The 22,465-nt window shown below is 53.2% G+C and overlaps 1 protein-coding gene across 2 annotated transcripts in view; it reads left to right on the top strand.

Moving 5' to 3' along the window:
• Positions 1-22,126, top strand: part of ACSS2 (acyl-CoA synthetase short chain family member 2) — a 33,016-nt gene extending 10,890 nt beyond the window's left edge. The window contains exons 3-19 of one of the 2 annotated variants that reach the window (XM_086622627.1): positions 7,286-7,377; positions 7,913-8,016; positions 8,410-8,482; positions 9,281-9,356; positions 10,758-10,872; positions 12,443-12,481; positions 14,359-14,496; positions 14,752-14,922; positions 15,775-15,908; positions 16,451-16,583; positions 17,033-17,089; positions 17,382-17,462; positions 17,872-17,980; positions 18,114-18,182; positions 19,367-19,543; positions 20,351-20,425; positions 20,639-22,126. In XM_086622627.1, the coding sequence (XP_086478753.1) occupies positions 7,286-7,377; positions 7,913-8,016; positions 8,410-8,482; positions 9,281-9,356; positions 10,758-10,872; positions 12,443-12,481; positions 14,359-14,496; positions 14,752-14,922; positions 15,775-15,908; positions 16,451-16,583; positions 17,033-17,089; positions 17,382-17,462; positions 17,872-17,980; positions 18,114-18,182; positions 19,367-19,543; positions 20,351-20,425; positions 20,639-20,766 (1,771 nt within the window). In that variant the 3' untranslated portion in view covers positions 20,767-22,126. The remainder of the gene's footprint in view (positions 1-7,285; positions 7,378-7,912; positions 8,017-8,409; positions 8,483-9,280; positions 9,357-10,757; positions 10,873-12,442; positions 12,482-14,358; positions 14,497-14,751; positions 14,923-15,774; positions 15,909-16,450; positions 16,584-17,032; positions 17,090-17,381; positions 17,463-17,871; positions 17,981-18,113; positions 18,183-19,366; positions 19,544-20,350; positions 20,426-20,638) is intronic. The other variant, XM_086622628.1, reaches the window with a different exon arrangement.
• The last annotated feature ends 339 nt before the right edge of the window (positions 22,127-22,465 follow it).

Genomic DNA, 22,465 nt, shown 5'->3' with positions numbered 1-22,465 from the left:
GCATGATCAACCTTTAGTTTAGATGGTTTGGCTTAGAGATGGATTTGACAGTGGAGCTTCGTTAGGCTCTCTCTATGTGGGGGGGGATACTGGAGGGGAAAATCATGGGGTGGTTTTAATGCAGGGCTCAGTTAACGGACTGGTTTTATAAGGGGATGCTGTTAAATTGATAATATTTTTCTTTTCCCTTGGATTTCTGCTGCCAGATTTACTCAACAGTACTGTCAGTGCTGCCAAATATTTCTGAATATACCGGGAAAACCTTTTCTTCAGCCCCTCTCAGGCTACGCTCCATCGTTACACAACTTCTTTCTTGATCCTTGTCATGATGCAACAGGATTCGAGCATGACTGCAGGAGCTGCAGAGGCTGAGCTTTCTGGTAAACCTTTTACCCAAAAAAACTTTCAGCCTTCTGAGAACCCCTTTGGGTATTTGCTGCCGTGCCTTACTGTGGTGGGAGAGGGGTGATGGGAAGCATGGGCAGGGCTGGGCAGTCTGTCCCGTTATTATTAAGTGTCCTCACGAAGGTTTTTGCAAACCTGTTTCAGCCCCCCTTGGCTCCCTCCTGGAGTCAGTGGTGCAGACTCTGCTGGACACCCTTCTGCGTTGGGCAGGCTCTCTGGGAACATTTCCATTTTGAACAACCCATGCAAATACAAGCGTTTTTTCCCCATGGAACGGTGTCTTTTTCTGATTATCTTGCACAGCTGGTTTCTCCAAACTTCACGTTTCAACATAATCGGTTTTCTCAAGGACAGATTTTAAAGGGCTGTCTCTACTCGAGTGCTGTTCCTGTGTCAGATGGGATAAGCAAGGCTGGGGGATGGAGGGAGAGAAATCCTATTTTTTCCAGTTTTTGGCTCTTGTTCCCAAACTACCAAGCTGTCTCCAGACAGCCCCTTCTTCAGGCCGCAGTTTTCCTGCGTGCCCTGAGAACATCCAAGGCCACATGGCAGCGGGAGGTTTGTGAGCAGCTGAAGGCTGCAGTAGCTGAGCACGCAGCCCGCGAGTGCTGGCGCAGGCGTCGGAGAGGCGCGGGGCTCTGGCTGCCCATGCGGCACGCACGTGAGCCCGTTCCCCAGGCGGCAGGAGCTCGGCCTGGCCACGCTCTGCCTGGCATTTCGGCTGCTCTAATTCTGGACGCGGGCTGGATCAGGAAGCTGGGAGCCCGCTTGGCTGCCCCCAGCGACCTTGCACGTGAGGACGTGCCACCACACGGGAGCCTGCGTTGTAGGAAAGGTCTTTCCTTCTCATAGTGTGCTCTGGGGACAGGCTGCAGGAGCTGGTGAACTTGCTGTCTCCATCCCATGCCTCTTATGCACCAGCTTGGTCCCACACGTAGGAGTGTTTTTGGGCTCTGAGCGTGTGTTAGTTTGTATGGCAGTAGAGATGCTTTGGGGCAGATGTTCCCACAGTCCTCGTCTCTGCTCTCCTGGAGGCTTTCCACGGTTCCCCACTGTGCAAATTCTCCCTGTGACGTTGCATCATCTGGGAAAGGGTTCTTTCCCTCTCCCACCACCTTTTCAAACTGAGAATCTGTGTTTTCCTAAGGGTACTTTCCACTGGCTCAAATGCAGAGCCTTTTTCTCTCATTAAGGCAAACTGCTCTGTGGGCTGCTCTCACCTTTCTGCCGGTCAGGGAATGAAACCTGGTGGCTTTGAGGTAGTTTGCTCTGAAAACTGGCTTTCCAGGTGTCCCACACCCGAGCTGTGCTTGGTAAGTTTGGGTCAAGGCTTTTATTTGAGAGTAATGTGGTCACAGAAGCTTAGAGGAGAAACTTAAATGATCATCAGCCCCTTTGGTCCTCAGTGGGAGCGTTTACAGGGGTCAGATAGGCTTTGGCTTTGTGCCCTAGTTTGCTTTGGTCTGAGATTTTTCCGTTTCTGACTGCCTGTGGATCTTGAGATGGTCTGACGGATCTTGAAAACCCGTAACACTTCACTTGCTCAGCTTCATTTCGTCATTTTCACCTGTACACCAGCTTCTCTTAGTGGTGTTTATAACCCTGGCAAACCACAGTTATCATTGGCAATTACCTTAAAAACCTAATTCCCACTGATGCAACCTGTGCTTCCCAGTGCTCCATGCAAATGTTGAGCCAGTGTTGCACAGGGCAGCCGTATTCCCCTGTAACTCTAACAGGTTATGCAAATAGTTGTTACTTGGCAATCTGATGAAAGAGAGAAACCAAACAGTGTTGCTGATTCGTTTTCAGGGCAGCTTCACTTGGCCCATTTGGGAAGTGTGCATCCCCTGGGCCACCAAGCTGCAGCAGGTTCAGAAGTTTCTACCCCTCCCTACTCCTTGTTATCCTACAGCTGAGATGGGCACAGCTTGCTCAGGTGGGCAGTGTCGGGCTCGCCTGGTTATGCCATGAGTAGTTGGAGCAGACCAGTGCTTCGAAAAGTGCTGTAGTCAGCCCCAGTGCTTTGCAGAGCACAGTAACTTCTTAACCTGCTTTGGTGCAAATGTCCACAAGCACATCTGGCCGCAGCTTCCCTCTCCCGCACTGCTGCTCTGCATCCCTGGCTGCTCCGCTGGGTCGATGCTGGAGTTAACGTGGCTCTAAAGAAATGCTTGCCTGCTCTTACAAACCACTTTCCCTACGCACAATGTGCGTGCAACCCTAAATCTTTCGCTGGCCTGTGGGATCGCTCTTACAAGGCAGCTTAACCTTGATTTAGCTACAGGGGCACCAGGTGAAGTAGGTCTATGGCTCTGCATCTCCAAGGTCAAAGTCCCTGCGGAGGAGGCAGTCCTTCCATGCCTCCTGTAAGCGTGGTTTTGCCACAGACGTGGCAAGCGTTGAGGTTTCCCACCTGAAGTTTTCTTCCTCCCCTGCCCAGGTTGACTTCTTGGTGTGGTCATTTCTTGCTGAGACGCTCGTAGGGCCACCACCAAAGACGTGTGCTGTGGGGCTTGTGTGCATCACGGAGAGCCCGTTATTTTAACTGCAGGCTGAAGGGAACAGTTCAAGTGCTCTGCAGAGCCTGTGCTTCCTCTAATACGTTGACAGGGACCTATTTTGTGCAGACCTTGGCACCGCTGTCCTGCACACCACCGTGGTGGTGGTCCCTGATGCCCTTGGGCTATCTGGTCCTGGCAATGAATGGCTGCAGACAGCTAGAAAACTGTCATCTTTGCATGAAACCTGACTTTTTCAACAGAGCGCCGGTTTCTAGGAGAGAGCCTGCTTCGGTAGGTCCACAGTTGTGCATCTGGGTGTTTACTTTAAAGGACTTGTGTTTACGTAGCTGATGGATGGTTCAGCTGAGACCATATGGCCAAAAAATGCCTTTCTCCAGCTGAGTGTGCACGCAAATGCAGTATGTAAAACATGGGCTTCCCAAGTGCTGAGATACTCAGATACATTCCTGCTGTGACCCAGATGATGCTGTAACGTTTTGGATTACTAGCTGCTAAATGCAGGACTCTGTTCGAGGGAGATGGGAATAACGTCAGGCTCCAACTGCATTTCACCATGTATTTCATCTAATGGTGTATCTGGAAAGTGTGGGGAGCTGAAAATTGGTTTTTCCTTTCAGAGGAAGGCTTGCCGTTAGATCAAAGATCATGCTAGCAATTGCAGCAGCACCTCTGCCAACTGTTTTCATCACCAATTCTTAAAAAAATATATATTTGGGGGATGTTGGATTCTGCGTGGCCTGGGCTGTGCGCTGTAGATACGGAGGTGAGCGCTGCAGTAATGTTTTCAGAAGCGTGACTTTTAAAATTTTATTTGTATTTCTTTTTCAATCGACTTTGGACAAGCGAGTCCTTGTAAGCGGCTCAGGACTTGCTTTTATCCGCCGGGTGCCGAAGGGAGGATGCCGCTCGCAGAACTTTGCTGCTGGGAATTTACAGACTTGCTTTTGATGTAGAGTGCTCGGTAGCGTGCGAGTGGGCATTCTCTTATAAATGCCCCGTTGAAAACACATAATTCTCTGGGCTTTTGTTCCAGAGAAGAGGATGGAGCAATCTCTGAGTGCTGCTGTAGCCTGCTGAGTGTAGCTGTGGGCACTCCAAACTATTTTCAGATGTGGAGAGACTTAAAGCCATCGCCCGCTCTTGAGAGAGTGCTTGGAGGCCATTGCTGGAGATGCGGTGAAAGGAGATGTCTTGTCCTGTAGAAACGTGGACATGACTCATTTCCCATTAAGTACAAGATCATCTTAACATCTGAAGCCTGAGGTTTCCCCCGCTGATGCTAGTGGAGCTCTTTCGCACTCGCACGCATGAACGGAAAGGACTTTGAAAGCCCTCTGAAAATCCTTGCAGAAGTTTTAACTTCACTTTAACTTTGCTCCGTGTTTCTCCTGAAGTGCCCCGTGCGCGCTGGCTTTGAGGACAAGCCTGAGTGCGTTCCCTGGCCTGCATTTCCTTCCTGAAGCCTGGCAAGGAGGAGGACCTGGCCTGTTTGAGATGTGCTTCTTATGTGCAGGGAAAGCAGGGCTGTCTGGGTTGCTCATGGCAGTGCAGGTCCCTGTCCCGGGCGGGTACCATGTGCGGGAGGCAGCGTAGCTCTGCCTGGAGTGGGGTACTCTGGGCTGCTCACCCCAGAAGCCGCAGTTGGGTGTGACCTGACTGTCATCTCCCCCGGGCATTAGAAGTACAGCCAGTGAAGGCTCAAGGCAGGGAGCTGAGCCTTCCCGAAGCATGGGATTGCAGGGTTTGTGTCGGAGGACTCCCACGTTTTGCACACGAAGCAGAGCCTTCCTCTCCCTTCTTGGGCGGGTTTTACACCAAGGAGTTTATGGCACCGGGAGCCAATGTGCTTTCTGCGGTGTCCTTGGCTAAGTCTGCCACGAGCTGAAACAGCACTTCACCAGCAGCGCCCAGCCGAGCCCCCAGGCAGCACACGTGGCCGTGGGCTGCCCACCTGCCTTACGTGGGAAGTCTTCAGGATGGGACAGCCTGTGCTAGTCTTTCCTCCTAACGTGTTTCTCTCTTAGTAAAGGTTGTGATTAAATCCTGGGCTGCAGTGGAGTGTGGGCAAAGGGAGGTCCCTCCTCCCTGCCCTGTTCTGCAGGTTTATGCTGGGCTGGGTTGCACAGGGCCTGACCGCAGCACCCAGCAGACCCCAGTGCAGAGATCTTCAGGTGAGGGATTAGTGGGCTGGGATGCTCCAGCTTGTGTTTGGAAGTGTTATAATTGTCTTTGAGAGGTATTTTTTAGCAAAGCTCTTCGCCGAGGGGCAGAGCTGCACACGCAGTGATGCTGCGGGTCTGAACCCAAGCAGGTTTGCAGAGCGCCAGCCCAGGTGTTGCCACACCTGCGGTGTAGGTGCACCAAGGAAAACCTCTGCACGGTGAGGGAAGGCACTCAGCACGCAGCCAGACACAACAGGAGCAGATGCTCTTTCTGTGAGCCTGTTGAGTTACAGCTGCTCAGTCCAGCACCGAAATCAGCTCTTGGGTCTTTGACGCTCAAGTAGTAAAATCGAAAAGGAAACTCTCTGATTTCCTGGTTTCTCTTTACTAGCTGAGACCTCATCTAATGGCTTCACGTGTCATTTAGCTTGAAGTGATGCTCTTGGTTATGACGAGGAAAGCAGAGGAAGCTGCTCAGATGCCAGGGCTGAGCCACCTGCCCCGGGCACTGGTTCTCATTCCCATGCTTTTCTTTCTCTTGGCATTCTTGTTTATTTCTCTCCCCTTTGTACTTACAAGGGGCCAAACTTGCATAAAGGATCAAACGGGGAGTCCCCTTTGATTCCCACACAGGAGCCACTGGCGGGAACATACACTGACCTGTGCACATCAGTGCTGATATTGATGGATCTGATTGCTGGAGGGCACCATGGAATCCAGGAGTATAACTAGATATCAAGAGGGATAAGTCAAGTTTGTAGGTGGCAGATCCATGAGTAGCTTTTGAATGGGATGATCCAAGTGTAACCACCAGTTCTGAAACCCCTGTCCTACACGGGGCAGGAGGCACAGAGCTTGTGTCAGTGGGGCTCTCCCAACTCTTTCACCGTTTCCAGCAGGACTGTGTCTGCTGTCGGAGCATGTGGTTGCTGTTGTGCTGACACAGAATGGCAAGAATTACGTGAGAAACGAGTGTGTTTCTTTATGTGTTTCTGCATCACAGCAGCCCTCCTTCTGTTTGTGTTGCTGGGCGAATTGGGAGCAGTGGTTAGTTTTAGCTAGAATTCAGTACATATTTTTGTAGGCTCTGGACTGTTGGAGATGTTAAAGAAGTGAGGTTTCTCTTCCCGAGTTAGACGGAGCCTGGCTGCAGTCCTAAGGGAGGACATGGCGTTGGAGGTGCTTCCTGGCTTCGCCCCAGCACCGGTGGTGTTTTTCATTTGGCTGCACACACTCAAGGGGATACTTTTCCAGGAGCACCATCAGCTGAGAGTGATACCTCTGTTCTTTGATGGATCACTAACGTTTTTTTCTGGCTGCCTTGGGGAGAGACCGAAGAAAGTGTCTCCCTCCTTCCTGGGTGTGAGAGATTGCCGCTTTGCTGAGTGTGAAGTCATTCTGAATTCTTCATTGATCTCCTCATCCATTGGGAATACCCCCCTGTTTGCATGGCTGGGGCATTATGTCACGTTAAAATTAGCTGGTTTTTACTTTGGTAGCAAACCATTTCCCTGGGGATGTGACATTCCTGTTTCATCTCCGGGAGCAGCTCTTGGCTCTTCTTCCCATCAATGTGTCTGGTGGCAAGGTCCTGCTGAACTGGCACCTGGGCTGCAGGAGCCCAGAGACAGTTCCTGGAGGACCACAGAGAGAGAAACGCAGAGCGAGGGTGGCACTGGAGAAACATACACAGGGATATTTATATATGACCTTGGAAAATAAGACAGCCCTTGACATCCCATCCCAGTCCATCAGATGATAGATATTTGCGGTCTGGGTGTTGCTGTGTGACAACGTTGGCCAGTGTTTCATGCAGACATATCTGCAGGCATGAGTGCATGCGAGCAAGGGTGCCATGCCATAAATCCCAGCTTGCTCTGGAGCGCGTGTGCTCTCAGCTCTGGTTCTGTTGTGCTTTCCTTGCCCCTCTGAAAGTACCGTGTGTTTCCACTGCACGCGTTCAATCGCGTTCAGGCGTAGCGACTGACACAGGGATGGGGACTTTGGACTAAATTTTCCTACTGTTGGAGAACCTTAGTCCAGGACTGGATTTCTGGGGTTTGGTTACTCTGTACTGGGAAGGGCAGGTGAGTCTGGATGTGTTGCCCAGAACAGTAAATGCCTCTGAATTTGTAGCGTCACTCTTAACCTTGTGATGCTTATACAGTAACAAATATTACCTTGCTTTTCCAGGGAAGGGAACGAGCCTGGGGATTCTGCGAAAATCACGTACAGCGAGTTGCTGCACAAAGTCTGTCAGTTCGCCAATGTCCTCCGCAGCCAAGGTACACAGCTGAAGCAATAGGAGTGCTGGATACTGGGAAGGCCTGATACTAGGGTTTTGGAGCTGGGGTTCATTCTTTGTGTGGTTGCCAGTCTGTTGAGTAATTCTGTGCAAAACGCTTCAGTTCTCTCTCTGCTTCCACAATTGTAAAGCAGGGTGGAGGCAGATTCCCTCGGCAGTGTACTTTTGGAGATTCTTCTCTTGCTCTGTCTGTGAAAACTAGTCAATGCTGGTCATGTCAGCTGTACAAGGAAGAAATCTGTGGTCAAAACTTCCTGCTCTGGGGTTTTCCAACGAGCAGTTGGCACTGGTTACATTTCTGCCTCCTTCAAGGGCTGTGTTCATTGTAGTCATCTTGTAAGAGCTGTAGAGCTTGAAAGGCAAAACCCAAGGCTGGTTCAGCTCTAACTCCAGCTGAAGCTTTAGTGTGTGCATATAAATGTTGATTTAAAATCAGTAGTTTCTTTCTATATCCTGTTCTTTTGACACGTGATGTGTTCATTTTGACAAACGCCATGTTTGTTTTCCCTCCACAGGCGTGAAAAAAGGAGACCGAATTTCCATCTACATGCCAATGATCCTGGAGCTGGTTGTAGCCATGCTCGGCTGTGCCAGGGTTGGAGCTCTGCACTCCATTGTGGTAGGAACAAGTCCTGTGTGTTGCTCTCAGTGCTGAGCTGTTCAGGGAGAGCAGCTCTTGTTTTTGGGAGAGTAAGGGAGAAGGAGCTGGAAAGATGGGTGGAAGGTGTCCCTGCCTGTGTCAGGGGGATTGGAACTAGATGATCTTTAAGGTCCCTTCCAACCCAAACCATTCTATGATTCTATGGGTGCTGACCATGAGATGGATGGAAACCAAATTAAGGTGCTGCTGTGTCCTAGTTGTCTTCTGCACTAACGTAAAATGAGCTCCTTTAGCTTCCTCCATTAGTGGTATCATTTACCATGGGTGAACTGCACAGCTGCTGTTGGGTTTTTGGGGTTGGTTTTTTGGTTTTTTGCATCCTTATTGACTTGGCTATGTGATCTCTGTCAGTTTGCAGGTTTCTCAGCAGACTCTCTCTGTGAGCGAATTCTCGACTGCGGCTGTTCTCTCATCATCACAGCAGGTAAAACACACCTCTGTGCCCCTGAGCCTTTACTGCTGCCTGACTGGAAGGTCTTCATTTTAAAAGCCAAATGCACTTGGAATTGGAAGGGGGAAGGGGCTTCAGCTGAGTTGCTGCAAGGCGGATGTGCTGCTTGTAGCTGTGCTTGAGTACTGTTTTCTGCTTTGAACGTACAGTGAAGCATCTAAGCAGCCCGCCCACTTTGTCCTGTAAAGCATGATGTCACCAGCTGCTAATAACCTGTTTCCAAACACTTCTCATTACATGTTCCTCTTCAAAATCAGCCAGATGTTTGCAAGATGTATCATTTAGTGAGGCGGTCCTAATATGAGAATTCCCTCCCTTCCTGATTTCAAGGAAACTTCTGTTGCAACTGTCGCCTTGTAAAGCAAGGGATCAAGAGAGGGGTAGTGTTTGCATGGAAGCCTGCTGTGTTTCTCCGACTGTTTCTTCCGATAGTGCAAAAACCAGTGTTTCTATTAATAGGTCCACGGTACGGAAAGACCCATGAAACTTTTTCTGGTCATATTGGATTATTCCGCACAGAATATTCCCAAGAGACTTGTCGAGTCAAATTAGAATCTCTCCCAGGGAAGGAATTCCACCATTTCTTTTGGCATCTGTTTCTCTAGGCTAAAAGGGCGTATTAGGAAACCTTTCCCATCAGCTGCCTGGCTGTTCGCCCTCACTCCAGTGCATGAGCTCTACTCTGCCCTCCTGAAACTGCTTGTTGCTTCCAGCTGTCCCAGGCTGCCTTGGCTGTGAAGCTCCTCTAATGTTTTCCTTACTGTTTTACAGATGCCTTTTACCGAGGGGACAAGCTAATCAACTTGAAGCAGGTTGCAGATGAAGCCCTCCAGAAATGCAAAGACAAGTAAGTTTGGGTTCCCTGGTAAGATGGGCATTGCTGCTGGCATCTGCTCCTGCACGACTGGAAATGGAAGCTTTCATAGGTGGGCACAGTCTGCAGCAGGTCAGACACAAGCTGCACCACATAAGCCTGTCAAATAATACATGCTTTGACTCCCTTGTCTTAAAAATATTTTCTTTTAACTTTCCTCTTGTCTGTTCTGACCTGAGGACCCTCATGGTGGATGGGAGGATTTGCTGGACACAGACTGATCCACCGTGGTTATGGCCCATTGCAGATCTCCCAGTTCTGCAGCAGCAGCTCTTGGAGTGGGAGGGGATAATGCACCGCTATACCCGTTGTGAACAGTTGGACACAGTGCCGTGGGGCACGTCAGGATGAGGTTTAAGTCTTTGCTCCAATGCCACTAATTCAACAATAATGAAATAAATCAGAAATGATTCAAGTTTGGGAAATGGCTGTGTAAACAGGAACAAGCACTCCAAGTGGTGTGCACCAACACGTGCACAGGATCAGGGCCTGACTGCACAGAAGTGTGTAGTGAAGCTGCCTTATTTTTTTTAAGCATCTTCACTGGGATACTGTAAACCATAAAGGGAGAGACGGATCTGTCATCAAATCTTACAGAAAGGAAAACAATCATGGTGGAATGGCTTTGCCAAACTTACAGACACAGCGTTTGCGTGTTTGTATGAGACCGAATGTGTCTTGTAAGTTGGATCAAACATGAAAATCTAGGGCAGATAGTCTGCGTGTTAGAGATTCAGACTCTTTAAAAGCATTTAAAACTCTAAAACTTGAAAACAGAAGTTTGTGTGTCTGTAAAAGTAGGTACCTGGGAGGACAGAAGTGACTGTGAAGTTGGGAATTAACTGATGGAGACTGTGTTGGTGCCCTGACAGGGCTGCGGGGAGATAAGATCATTTTGTTTGCATTACAGGTAGGCTGTGTTGGCCCTCATGAGAGGACAAACGCCCACTCTTTTCCTTGATGTGTACGCTGGCTTTGGAAGCCTTTCCTGCTCCTGAATCAGCCAGTCAGTCACGCCTAGGGATGGGAGCAGCCATCTAATATCTCCTGGGTGCTATGGAAGGTCTCCTTTGTGGTCACAGGCAGGCAAATTTGGGATTTGTGACAAATCTCCCCAGCAGTGAGAGATTCTTGTGGGAACCCCCCTTCCTCCATAGGAATAGCACCTGGTAAATCCCCAGTAAGCTGTGCACAGACCTTTCCTATTCTTCGAGCTCTGTTCCTGTGGCTGGTGTCCCTTGGCAATTCATGATGTGCTTGGAGTTTGCATGGCAGTGTACGCTCTAGCTCAACAAAAGCAGCTCAGCGAAAGCCCACGGAGGGCACTTAGCCCCTGCCTGAGCAGCCTCATCTGACAGCTCCTGCCTTTTGCAGGGGCTCCACTTTGAAAAAGTGCATCGTGGTGAAGCATCTGGGGAGGGAAGAGATAGCGGTGGATGGAACATGCAGCAAGTCTCCCCCTCTCAAAAGGTTGTGCCAGGACGTACAGGTATGCTCCTGGGGGGATGAGAGGGGGGATTTTGTTGCTACGGGCCAGAGCCCAGCAAATCAATCAGTGCAAAACCACTGCAGTGCTTCCGTGGATGCTCCTGTTCTCGGACTCCTGTTCCTGTTTTCTCCCCTCCTTGCTGTTGTTGTGTTGTGAGTGGTCTGAAAAATGGTTCCTTTGCCTTACCAAGATCTTCTCCCTGCTGCTTCTTTTCACAACATCGCTGGCTTGCCAGGGGGTTACATCTTCCAAAGCCACTAGGACAAGGACAAGACACCTGTTTTCTTCTGCCCAGTGAAAGACTTTTCCTTCCTAACCCTGTATCTATCTCCCCTTTTTTGCAAAGACCAATGCCATCCTGCACTGTGGCTGTGACAATGAAAGCAGGAGAGTTAAAACAGGAGATTTGTGCTCGTGGCGTGGGTTCAACACAGTCCCCTAACCTGACAACAATCACATGCTGAGAACAGTGCAGTGTCTGTGTAGCTGGCACAGTAACTGCCAGCTGTTGGGGCTGGTGCTTTCCCTTGCACCTGAAACCAGCTGAAAGGATGTGGGCCAGAGGCGTGTGGCGAGATGGGGGTGGAAGGAGGAGACGGTGTCGTGGAGCCGTGGCTGCCTGCTGAGCTCCTGAGGCTGGTGCGCAGTCCTGCTGCACCCAGCAGCTACCTGCTGCCTTCATCTGCTTGGAAATCAGGTTGCTCTCAACTCCCATGCAGCTCTGTGTCTTACAGGGGTGTCTTCTGTCCCTCTGTGTTTGGTGATTACTTGCGTGGGATTATCCCCAGGCTGGTGTTTGCTCAGAAACCGGTTGTATTTGGGCAGCACATCTGACTGAGCTCTGCTTTCAAAAGGGGCTGGTCCGTGCACATCCCTGGAACAAGAAGTCCGGCAGATTCTGTATCTTGGAGTTAATTTTCCTTGTTCGGCTGTGTTCGTTTCATTGAAGTGTCGCTCGGTGTTTGCCAGCCGGACTGTGTGATGTTGGCCTCCTCTGCCCCTTCTCTTGTGAGGGCAGGGTCGCTGCAAAGCATTGGGAAAACTGGAGCGGACCAGCCTTTCTGTGCGAGGTTTCCCTGGTCGGGAGGCTACAAAGCAGCCTGTCCATGAACTGGTTGCTGTTGGTGAGGTGAAGTTCTCGTGCGGAAGAGGAGGAGGAAGCTGGAGGGCCTCTCTTACCCTTTGGCTCTTGCTGCTTTGCTTACCCAGGCAATCTATTAAAGGTTGTTTTCCCTTGTGAGTGCGTTTTTACTGTGCTCTTGGCTTCTGTAATGCTATCGGACGGTCCATGGGCCGTATGTCGGCTCTGTGCTTCTGTACCCAGCTGGCCACGTGTAGGGGTGGCCTCTGCCACCTGCAGGGACCTTCCTTACCCAGAGAAGGCAATGGAAACAGGCAGGCATTTGCTCAGAGGGCACCTCCTGATCTGGCCCCAGATCCAAGCGCTCTCCATCCTGCAGGGATGGTTTCCCAGCATCCAGGCCTGTGGGCTTCCACCTCCTTGCCTGCAAAGCCTGGTGTGGATCCTCCACTTCTCGACTTTCACACCCTCTTTGTGGATTTTTAACAGGAAAAAAAGACTGAGAGCTCACAGAAACTCCATCGCAAGGTATTTACACACAGCACTGCCTTCCTCCTCATGGCACCTCCCCTCCGCTTCCTCCTCCGACGCTCCACCTTCCTAACTGCTCCGACTGCACAGCCACTCGTGCCTTGCTAACTGGGTTACCAGCACTTGCATGTTAGCCATAGACACCACTCGCCGCTTGGCCAGAGCTCCCCCGTTCTGGGGTGAATGCCGTGCCACCAACTTCGCTGCTGGAAGCAAATCTGCATCCACAAAACCCCCCGAGTGTGCGTCAGTGTCTGATGGGGGGAAATGTGGAACCACTGGGATGTGCCGCCAGCGTTGGGATGACGGTTCATCCCTCTGCCTTTTGAAAGCAGCGCTGGCGACGCGCTTCCCTTTACGGTGAGGCTGGCAGGGGTCGCCTGTATCTTCCCGGCTGCGACGGCGTGCCACGGGCAGCAAACTTGAAGCTCCAGACCCGATACGTGGACTCTGCCTGCCCCATCCAAGGACCTGTGGCCTCAGGACCCCGTGAGCAGGCAGGCCTGGCCTCGGGGGCCGTGTGCCATGCCGTGGGTCTGACCTCCTCCGTGGCACAGCGGAAGCTGGGCGTTAAAATGGAGGGATTCTTGAAGGAGGGATGCAAGAAGGTGATTGTTGGATGGGCTGGTGTGAGCCTACCTTAGGCTTGGTTGATGTGGTGCCTTGCTGGGAGCTTGCTCATGGGACAGGCTTGTAGAAACTGCTTCCCCAGGTCAAGCCAGGAGCTCTGGGCATCCATGAGAGCTTTCCAAGTGAGCTCAGTTACACCGGGCTGTCAAGTAGCTAGTGTCACCTGCACCACGTGTGCAGGAGCCGTGTGCTGGGCCGTGGGGTCCCAGTGCCTCCAGATGGCACTTGAACGTCTTTAGGGCCACAGGGAGTCAGTGGGTGGCCCCGTGGCACCCCCGTGGCCTCAGTGGGTGGCCCCGTGGCACCCCCGTGGCCTCAGGTACCCCAGCTGAGGGGACTCTGTGCTGGCTGTGCTTCCCCGCTGGCCATGGCTTTGCAGGATGTGCCCCAGCTGGGAGCTGCAAGGCTCTGGGTCAGTGTGCCTGGCCTGACAGGGAGATGGGAGCTCTGTGCTTGGGCTGGGGAGCTTTGCCCATGCAGCTGCTCCCAGTCTCATCTGAGGAAAGACAAAAAGGTCAGGTGGAGTTAGGTCTTGCACAGAACTGTGCCACCCCAGAGAGGCAGCCAGCCAGCCCAGCTCGGGGTGACCTCTGCCCATCAGCCATAGCGTCGGTGGCTCCGTTACATCTCTGACATCCTCAGGCAGCTCCTTCAGATGGCCTGCGCTGGGTGGCTGCGCATTGGAGCAGTTACTTCTCATCAGGGTAATTAACCTTAAAATCCAGATAACAGATTTTTTGGGTCTGTGGGGCTGAGCAGTGTGAGCCTGGCACATTCCTGTTTGCCTTGGGCCATGCTGCCACAGGAGTCCCTGCAAGGTGGGGGTGCAGTGGTGCCGAGTGAGGTTTGCTATTTTGCTGTTCGACTGCAGCTCGGGGCATCCCAAGGGGCAGGAGGAACCTGTTTGCTGGGAGAGCACAGAGCAGCTGCTGCTGCAGCCCCTCTCCTGGCTGCTGCTGAGGGGGATTTATCGGCATTGCCAGTGGTTTGGACAGTCTGCTTTCAGGTCTTGCACCTAGACCAAGTTTAAGGGTTTTTCCTCATGGCTGCGAGCTGAGAAAAGGAGCTTCTGGAGGGGGAGCTGCAGCTCTGGTGCATGGTTTGCAGCAAACAGCTCTGGGGCAGAAGCCATGCTGTGAACAGCTGCCTGGATGGCCCATGAAGGGGGTGAGGTGAGGGCTGCAGCTCCTCTTCCCCTCTCTCTGCTTTTGCGAGGCTCATTTCTAATCATCTGCTTTTCTCAGACCCCCTGGAACCCAGCCACGGACATGTGGTGGCACGAGCTGATGAGCAGTGCCAGCACGGAGTGCGAGCCGGAGTGGTGCGACTCGGAGGACGAACTCTTCATCCTCTACACGAGCGGCTCAACTGGGAAACCCAAGGTATGCTTCCCAGCTCCCCGCCCAGGGCGCTGGGCTGAACCACAGCAACACCTCAGCCGTGGGAACCAGGGAGGGTCATGCTGGGGAGGTCCCAGGAACAAGAGGAGCCTCGGAGGTCTTGGGAAAGGGGCTGTGCTGCTCATTCCTGCTCAGCTGCAGGCTGAGCTCAGTGGACGGGTGATGCTCAACTTGGCCTGGGAGGGTGAGGGCCCTGGTGGGAGCTTGCCCTGACACTTGTGTGCCTTCTCCTTGTAGGGTGTGCTGCATACAGTGGGTGGATACATGCTTTTTGCTGCCACCTCCTTTAAATACGTGTTTGATTACCAGCCTGAGGATGTCTACTGGTGCACAGCCGACATTGGGTGGATAACGGGCCATTCCTACCTCACTTACGGACCCTTGGCAAACGGGGCAACTAGTGTGTTAGTAAGTGCTGGATGGCAGCTGGCGCTCTTACTCCAAGAAGGTAGAGGTTGTGATGCTGAGCTGCATCCCTGCATTGCTCTGTGGTGAGCGTCCTTCTCCCTTGCGTGCAGTGCCCTGGGCTCTGTGAGGAGGGGTGATGGTCCCAAAGGAGGCCATGGGTGACTGCTCAGTGGCTAGTTTGTGTGTGGCTTTGGGACAGGTAATTTTTCAAATGCTCCCCTATTTCTTTCCCTTAGAGGTACAAGCCTTGTGTACCAGGGGAGCCAGGGCTGCTGCGGGGTAATGCAGAAGCTGAATCAGGAGCAGGGGGTGATGTTTTCACTGCTGATGCTGATTCAACAACCTGCATTTAACTCTCGTGCCCAGATCTCCCTTGGCAGTGTGCGCGTGTCACCTGTATACAGATCAGGGAGCCACAGGCCTGTGCCCAAGGCTCCCTGGGGGAACGCAAGCAGGAACATCACTGTCACGTTGGGGGAGTCCTCCTTGAGGTTCTTGGTACTTCTGATTGAGGTTCTGTCACTGTGTTTGGACCTCTCACCCTGTACCATTTGGGCTGGTGGGACCGTGCCACTGGTAGCCACTCAAGTGCCTGTGCTGCTAGGGCGTTTCAGGGGACGTTTGCTAGGATGCCTGGGGTGGGGGGGGGTATGCCAAATCCATGCCAAGGAAGCAGCAAGAGGGGTCCCTGGACTGGGCTGGTTTCACTGCACGGTGCCCCTGGCATTCCTATAAGAACATGCTGGGGTCCAGCTGCTGTTCCCTGTTGCTCTCAGCTCCTCCTGCTTCGGAAGGTGCTGCAGGTCGGTAGCAGTAAGGAACAGCTGTGTCACTGCCCTGTCTCCTGCTCAGTTTGAAGGTGTCCCCACCTACCCAGACGTTGGGCGAATGTGGAGCATTGTTGACAAGTACAAGGTGACCAAGTTCTACACAGCACCCACAGCCATCCGGCTGCTGATGAAGCACGGGGAGGAGCCCGTCAAAAAGTGAGTGCCAGTCTGCAGTGGCATGGAGGCCCCCGGCGCTGGCACAGCCAGAGGCTCCCGATGGGAAACCAGGGGCCTCAGCTCCCCCCCTGAGCGGCCACTTCCCCAGTGTATTTTCTGAACAAACCAGGATCTTTTGTCTTTCACACAGCAATATGCAGACCACGTTTCTGCACTCCCAGCACTAACTTCGTTACGGCACTTCTGAGCAGGTCCTCCTCTTCCGCTGTAAGCTGCAGCCAAGCTCAGAGATTGCAGGTTCTCCCTGCCCCTGACCCAGAGTTCACAGAGTTGTGCTGGCAGAGAGCCCCTCCATGTGCTGCTCCTTCTGCCCAAAGAGCTTGGAGTAGGAGACACCAAAATCACAGAGGTCTCCTTTCTTCCTCCGTGGAAGAGAGCTGAGAAGGGTCTGAACCGTGCCTGGGAGCCCCAAGTACACTTTGGGTAGCCCAGGGGTTCCTGCAGCCTCTGCTGAGCAGCAGGCTCACAGCTGCTGCTCTCTGTGGCCTGCTGAGCCCCTGCCAGCCCCCTCCTCTCTGCAGGCACAGCAGGAAGTCTCTGAAGGTGCTGGGGAGTGTCGGTGAGCCCATCAACCCTGAAGCCTGGCTGTGGTACTACCGCGTGGTGGGAGAAGAGAGGTGTCCCATTGTGGACACGTTCTGGCAGACAGAGACGGTGAGTCCTCACCTTGGTGTCCCTGGGACCTCTCTCTCCCTTGTGGTTCCCGCAGGGTGTCTGCAGGTTTGCCGTAGTGTTTCTTTGGTTCCACGGGGACTAGTTGGTTTGCTTGCCTAGGCCACTCCTAGTGTGGCCTGCAAGTGCTGGTTCCCCTTCTCTTCTTTCTTTCCTGGACCGCAGACAGGCTCCAAGGGGAGACCTTCCTCTCCCAAGGTCTGCTTTGGACCCTGCTCTCCTCCCCCTCTGTCTCTCCCCCAGCAGCTCCAAAACTTCATGCCTGAACACGGGCTCCCTGTCCCCTGCCTTATCCTTCCCAAGGGCCCATCTCCACAACTGCCTCGGGCAGCCTGTGTCTGACTGGGACGTGATGTGACCAGAGCCGATGCAAACAGCTGTGGGATGGGCTGGCATGGCCAAAACTCATGTGGTTTTGCCTCTCTTTGCAGGGTGGCCACATGCTGACGCCTCTCCCTGCTGCCACTCCCATGAAGCCAGGCTCTGCTGTGAGTATGGATGTTCCCCTCTGCAGGATCAGGGAGGGCTCCCCAGGAGCCATGGCAAGGCCCTGCAGCAGCAGCTGTGCCTGTACCATGGTCTGGTGGTTTCCAGCCTGCGGGCATGGTTGTGGGACAGTGGTGCACGTGGGGAGGTGGCCACCCCCCAAAATCCCAGGCTTGGCCCTGTGTGCCACAGCCTCTCCAAACTGCCCTTGCTCTGCTTCCTACTCCCTCTGGTTCGTGGGGGTGTAATGTGTGGGCTCACCTGTGTCTCCTTGCTCTCTGGTCGCCATCGCAGGCTTTCCCCTTCTTCGGTGTGGTTCCTGCCATCTTGAATGAGTCGGGGGAAGAGCTGGAGGGAGAAGCAGAAGGCTACTTGGTAAGTAAGGGCTGATCTTCCCCACCCTCCCCTTGTCCATTCCCTGCGAGCTCCGGGACCTTCCCGGTCGTGTGCACACATCTCTACGTACTCCACATCCACGCAGCGTGGCAGGAGCTCCCTTCCCTGCTGTAACTCAGGGGAGTTTTATGCTGTAAACAAACTTGGACACGTGGGCAAGGCAGGAGGATGGGAACAACCTTTCAGCCAAGCTCCTTCCCCCATGCCAAGCCTGGCGAGACTTTCCCAGCAGATCAGCACTGGGCAGCAAGTGTCTGAGTGGCATCACTTGCAGCCATCTCTGTCACCACGTGCAAAGACTGTCTGCATCTCTCTCGCCGTGGTGCACAGCCTGGGTTACTGGGTTTGCTCTCCCTGACCCAGGTCTGTGTTTCTTTTCTCCCATCAGGTATTTAAGCAGCCCTGGCCAGGAATAATGCGCACAGTGTATGGAAATCACCAGCAGTTTGAAACCACGTACTTCAAGAAGTTCCCTGGGTACTACGTGACAGGAGACGGTAAGGTTGGCGTGGCTGCAGAGGCCTGGGGACAGCAGTTTAGATTGTGCCACGTCCTGGCCTCAGAATCCTTTATCGGTTGCTCTGAGGGCTGGCACCGCTTCCTCACGGTGTCATTTCTGACTATTTTTAGGTTGCAAGAGAGATAAAGATGGTTATTACTGGATCACGGGGCGAATTGATGACATGTTGAATGTTTCTGGTAAGAATGAGTTTGGTCTTCAGCGGGGACCATTGTGCTTTCTGACACTGGTTCACGGAGACACCTTGCTTTATGGGGGATGGTTCTGCACCCGTGACTCTGCCCAGCAACCCATGCTCAAAGTGAATCTAATTGCTGGGTCAGGGTTATTTCCAAGACAGACCAGTCTGTGACTTGGTGACTTTCTGCATCATTTCCTCTGGAGGAAATGCACTGGAGGGAAGGAGCCTTCTGTAACCTCTTAGAGGAGGTCCTTAACCAGCCAAGGTGCCTCTGTGCTGGAGGATTTAGGGCCACGGGGAATCACAGGGGTGGTCCCTGATTCAACCTGCTGCTCCGTGTAGGCCTAACCTCGAAGCTGGATCAGGCTGCTCAGAGCTGTGTCTGCAGAGGTAGACATTCTTCCATCTCTCTTGACTGAGTCTTTGAGATTCAGCTGCTTCTCAGCCCATCGTTTTTCCTACACTGCATTTAATAGCTCCCTCCCTCCTTTCCTGGAGGCTGTAGCCTACAGGTACTTACTGCTGGGCTGTACTTGCCCCTGGGTCAAACTAAGTCCTTCCATCTGACCAGCAGTGCTTGATCCTCCACCAGCTGATCATTCTGGGAGTTGACCGCTTTGCTGTGGTTTTCTGTGGCAGCAGTCCCGGGGGGGTGGAATGTCAGAGCGCAGGTACAGGAGCGAGTTGTGCCCCTGCCCCAAAATGGGGAGCTTCTTTTCATTTTGCCACATCGACGAGCTGGAGCAGCACATGGCAGGGCTGGTTCCTGGGCTCTGCAGATCCAGCCTCTTCCTCCTCTGCACCTTCCAGCTGACCGTGTGGGCAGGTCTCCTCTTACCAAATCCAGCTCCTTCTTAGCCTGTGCTTTGTTTAATCCCATGGCTGTGAACAGGTCATGATCTGTTAAAGAAAGAAACCGAAAGGTGGGAGGGAGAACAGCCAGGGGAGGTGGCCTTGCTCTGCAGGTGGGTGATACCTGGCAGCCTTTGGGGCAGCCCAGCCCCTGCACAGCTGAGTTTCTCTCTCCAGCTGTTGTCTTTTCTCAAGCAAATGAAATCAGTGCTCTCAAACCTATAGTTTAGGGCCTTTTACACCTGCAGACCTCTTCCTCACAGCTTCTGGGAGGCTGCAGGACCCCAGCCCTGTGTGGGTCTGTGAAGCACTGCCTCTCCTTGCTTCCAGGTCACTTGCTGAGCACCGCAGAGGTGGAGTCAGCCTTGCTCGAGCACGCCGCCGTCGCGGAGGCTGCGGTGGTCGGCCACCCGCACCCCCTGAAAGGCGAGTGCCTCTACTGCTTCGTGACTCTGCGAGATGGCCACGAGTTCACCAAGAACCTGACGGATGAGCTGAAAAAACAAGGTAGCGGCAGCCAAATGTTTGGGAGGTTACATGGCAGGGAGAGGGAGGATGGTGCTGGGCAGGTGATGGAGGGGTTAAGGGCTTGGGTCCTTGAACCAGGGTGCCTGTAGTCTGGGGAATGGAAAACTGCGACAAGGTGCCCCCTCTGATTAGAGAGCACGGCTGGCGAAGACTAAAATTAGTTCTCCCGGCCTTTGGCTGCTCATGTGATGCCATCTCTGCCTCCTGGGAGCTGGCAGCCGCGTGAAGGACTGGGGTACCTGGCAGCCTTTGCTCGCAGCAGCGCTCTCCGCTGTGGGCACGGCTCCCGTGGCTCTGCCTGGCAGACTTGGACCTGTGTGGAGATCCTTTGCTTGCTTTGAGGTTGGGCTCTGGTGTTTGAGCTCTGGTCTCAGGGAGGCTCTTTCATGGCCACAACGAACTGCGGCATTTAATCCATGGAATGGACCCGTGGCAGCTTCTGCCATGTAGGAACCCAATGGCGAATCCGTCCCTGCCCTGCCAAAATGGGAACAGTGGTTGGTGTAGCCATTATAAAGGTCTCTTGGAAACAGGGAGGACGAGAATCAGAGTGCTCTTGCCTTGGGAAGATGTGCTCAGAGCCCTGCTGGCGTTGCAGGTCTTGCTGCCTGTCCCCTGCGCCCGGAGGCTCAGGTGCCAGCCCTAAGCACTGCCCTGCCTGGACACCGCATTCCACAGGAGCTGGGCTCCATGTATCTTCACTTGGTCATCCTGCCTGCATAGGATGTGTGTGCCATCTCCTAGGACCTACAGTGAAAATATCTTTTTTTTTTTTTTTTTCCGCAGTCAGAGAAAAAATTGGACCTATAGCAACACCGGATTATATCCAGTACGCCCCTAGCCTGCCCAAAACCCGCTCAGGTAAGGGGTCTAGTGACAGTGCTGGGAGGGGGACCGAGTGATTCCTGCCAGGGGAAGGAAATCAGCCCTAAATTAGATGTCCAGGGCCACTCAAATTCAGAAGGGAGCAACCCCAGGGCAACCAGGATTCTGCAAGTCTGGGCACTCCCCACTCCTGCTAGGGATGCTGAAGAGATCCTGATGCCTGCTTTCCTTTCATGGCTATCTTTACAGGAAAGATTACCAGACGGATATTAAGGAAGATTGCCAAAAATGACCAGGATCTGGGAGACATCTCCACCTTGGCAAACCCGGGCATCATAAAACATCTTTTCAACAACAGATGTGACACTAAACAGTAGTGGCATGACCTGTCCCTGCTGAGCAGAACTTTAGCAGCAGCAGTGTCCTGATGAGCAGGTCCCTTGAATCACCACTGTCTGCCCCGGGAAGGAAACCTTCACCTGTTGAATTGAATGTACAACCGTTAGGAACGAGGGAAGGGCTGGCTCTGGAGAGGCCACGTCTCACTAGTGCGTCCTATGCCTCGGAGGAGCGTGTGCGTCGTGTTCCAGATGGGTATCGTACGCCTGAGGCTCGGCCTCACGCACAGAGGGACTCCTCCTCCTCCCTTTTTAGCACCTCGTTCTTGATTTTTAATTTTATTTTTTTGAGGGGGGAGCATTAGTTAATTTTACATAATTTATGTGGCACCTTGCGTGCAGTGGGAAGGAGCTTTGGGGGTTGGAGGGGAAGTGGTGCTGGAGTTACTCAATGCAGGCAGGCAAGGGAAGTTCCTCTGGCACTGCCCACGCACGGGCTGAGCTTCCTTTTCTACTTGGAGCGCTGCAGGCTCCGGGAGAACTTGGAAACACTCTCGTGTCGTGACTGTACAGCTGAGTTTTCAGGCTTGCAGCCACGGGCTAAGCCTGTTGGTAGCAGAGCTCCCCTGGCCTGCACGGGCATGGGGTGAGGTTAGAGGGAGCTCCGTGCTTTAAACCGGCTTCTTAGAGAAATGTGGTACCAAGATCTGCTACTTCCTGCCTGGGCGGTGCCAGTGTGTTCTTCCCAACCCAGGGTCCTTCGCTGGCCACGGATGCGACCGGGAGCCACGGCTGGTTGAGGAGGAAAAGCCGTGGTGTGATGTGCTCCATGGGGCACTGCTGCTGCCCGCTCTGCTGCCACCGGCTCAGGGCTGAACTCGGAGGCTGCGCAGCTGGATGCTCCTCGCGAGGCCTGGGGTAGGAGCGGGTGCTGTTAATGCCAAAGGACACAGGGCAGGCAGTGCCAGGCAGAGGCACCTTTCCCATTGTAGGCAAACCAGGGTCACAGCACACCACAGCCATTGCTACAGCTAAGAAACCGAGGCAGGCAGCGCTGCGTCACTCCTGGCTGATGTTTTCCTAGCAGGAAAAAGCAGTGGAAGATGTTCAAAGTTAGCTTTTGCTTCTGCTGCTAAGAGGAAGAAACCCCAAACCCCTAGCCCATGAGGGCACTGCCAAAGCCATTTTTAAATGGGTTACATTGAGCTCTATCCCTGGGTTGAGCTGGTAGAGATACCTTCGTTGTCATGTCTGTATGGAAACTGCATGTGAGCTGTTCGATTTTGCACTTCAACCAAAGGAGATTGGGACTTTAAAACTTGCTGCAGCAGCTGTTCTGGCGAGTGCCAGCATACAGGCTTCGCCCGCAAACGGAGCTGAGCCCTGGCTGGGCTGAAAAGGGTGAGGCGGCCGCCTCGGAGGCCGGGGGCTCGGGGCGGGCATCGCGGGTGCTCTGATGGGCTGCTGTCCAAGTCCCATGTCTCACTTTTTACCTGCTGCTCTCACCGGCATGGCACTCCTCTGGGAGCTGTAACCTCACTGCCTGCCAGCGTCCCCTGTGCCCCCCCAGCTCTGCACTGCTGGATTGTGCCACCTCCTTGACAAGGATTCCCACGTCGTTTCTCCCCCTCTTGTTACTCCTAATCTGCTGTGTGATTTTTGGCTGGAAACAGCTAGAATTTTACGCAAAACAGAATAAAATTCAAGGAAACAAAATGGAAATAGCCTTAGAGTGTGT

The sequence above is a fragment of the Tauraco erythrolophus genome, chromosome 18 (assembly GCF_009769465.1).
Source record: "Tauraco erythrolophus isolate bTauEry1 chromosome 18, bTauEry1.pri, whole genome shotgun sequence".
Taxonomy (NCBI): Eukaryota; Metazoa; Chordata; class Aves; order Musophagiformes; family Musophagidae; genus Tauraco; species Tauraco erythrolophus.
This window is presented reverse-complemented; position numbering and strand designations above follow the sequence as displayed.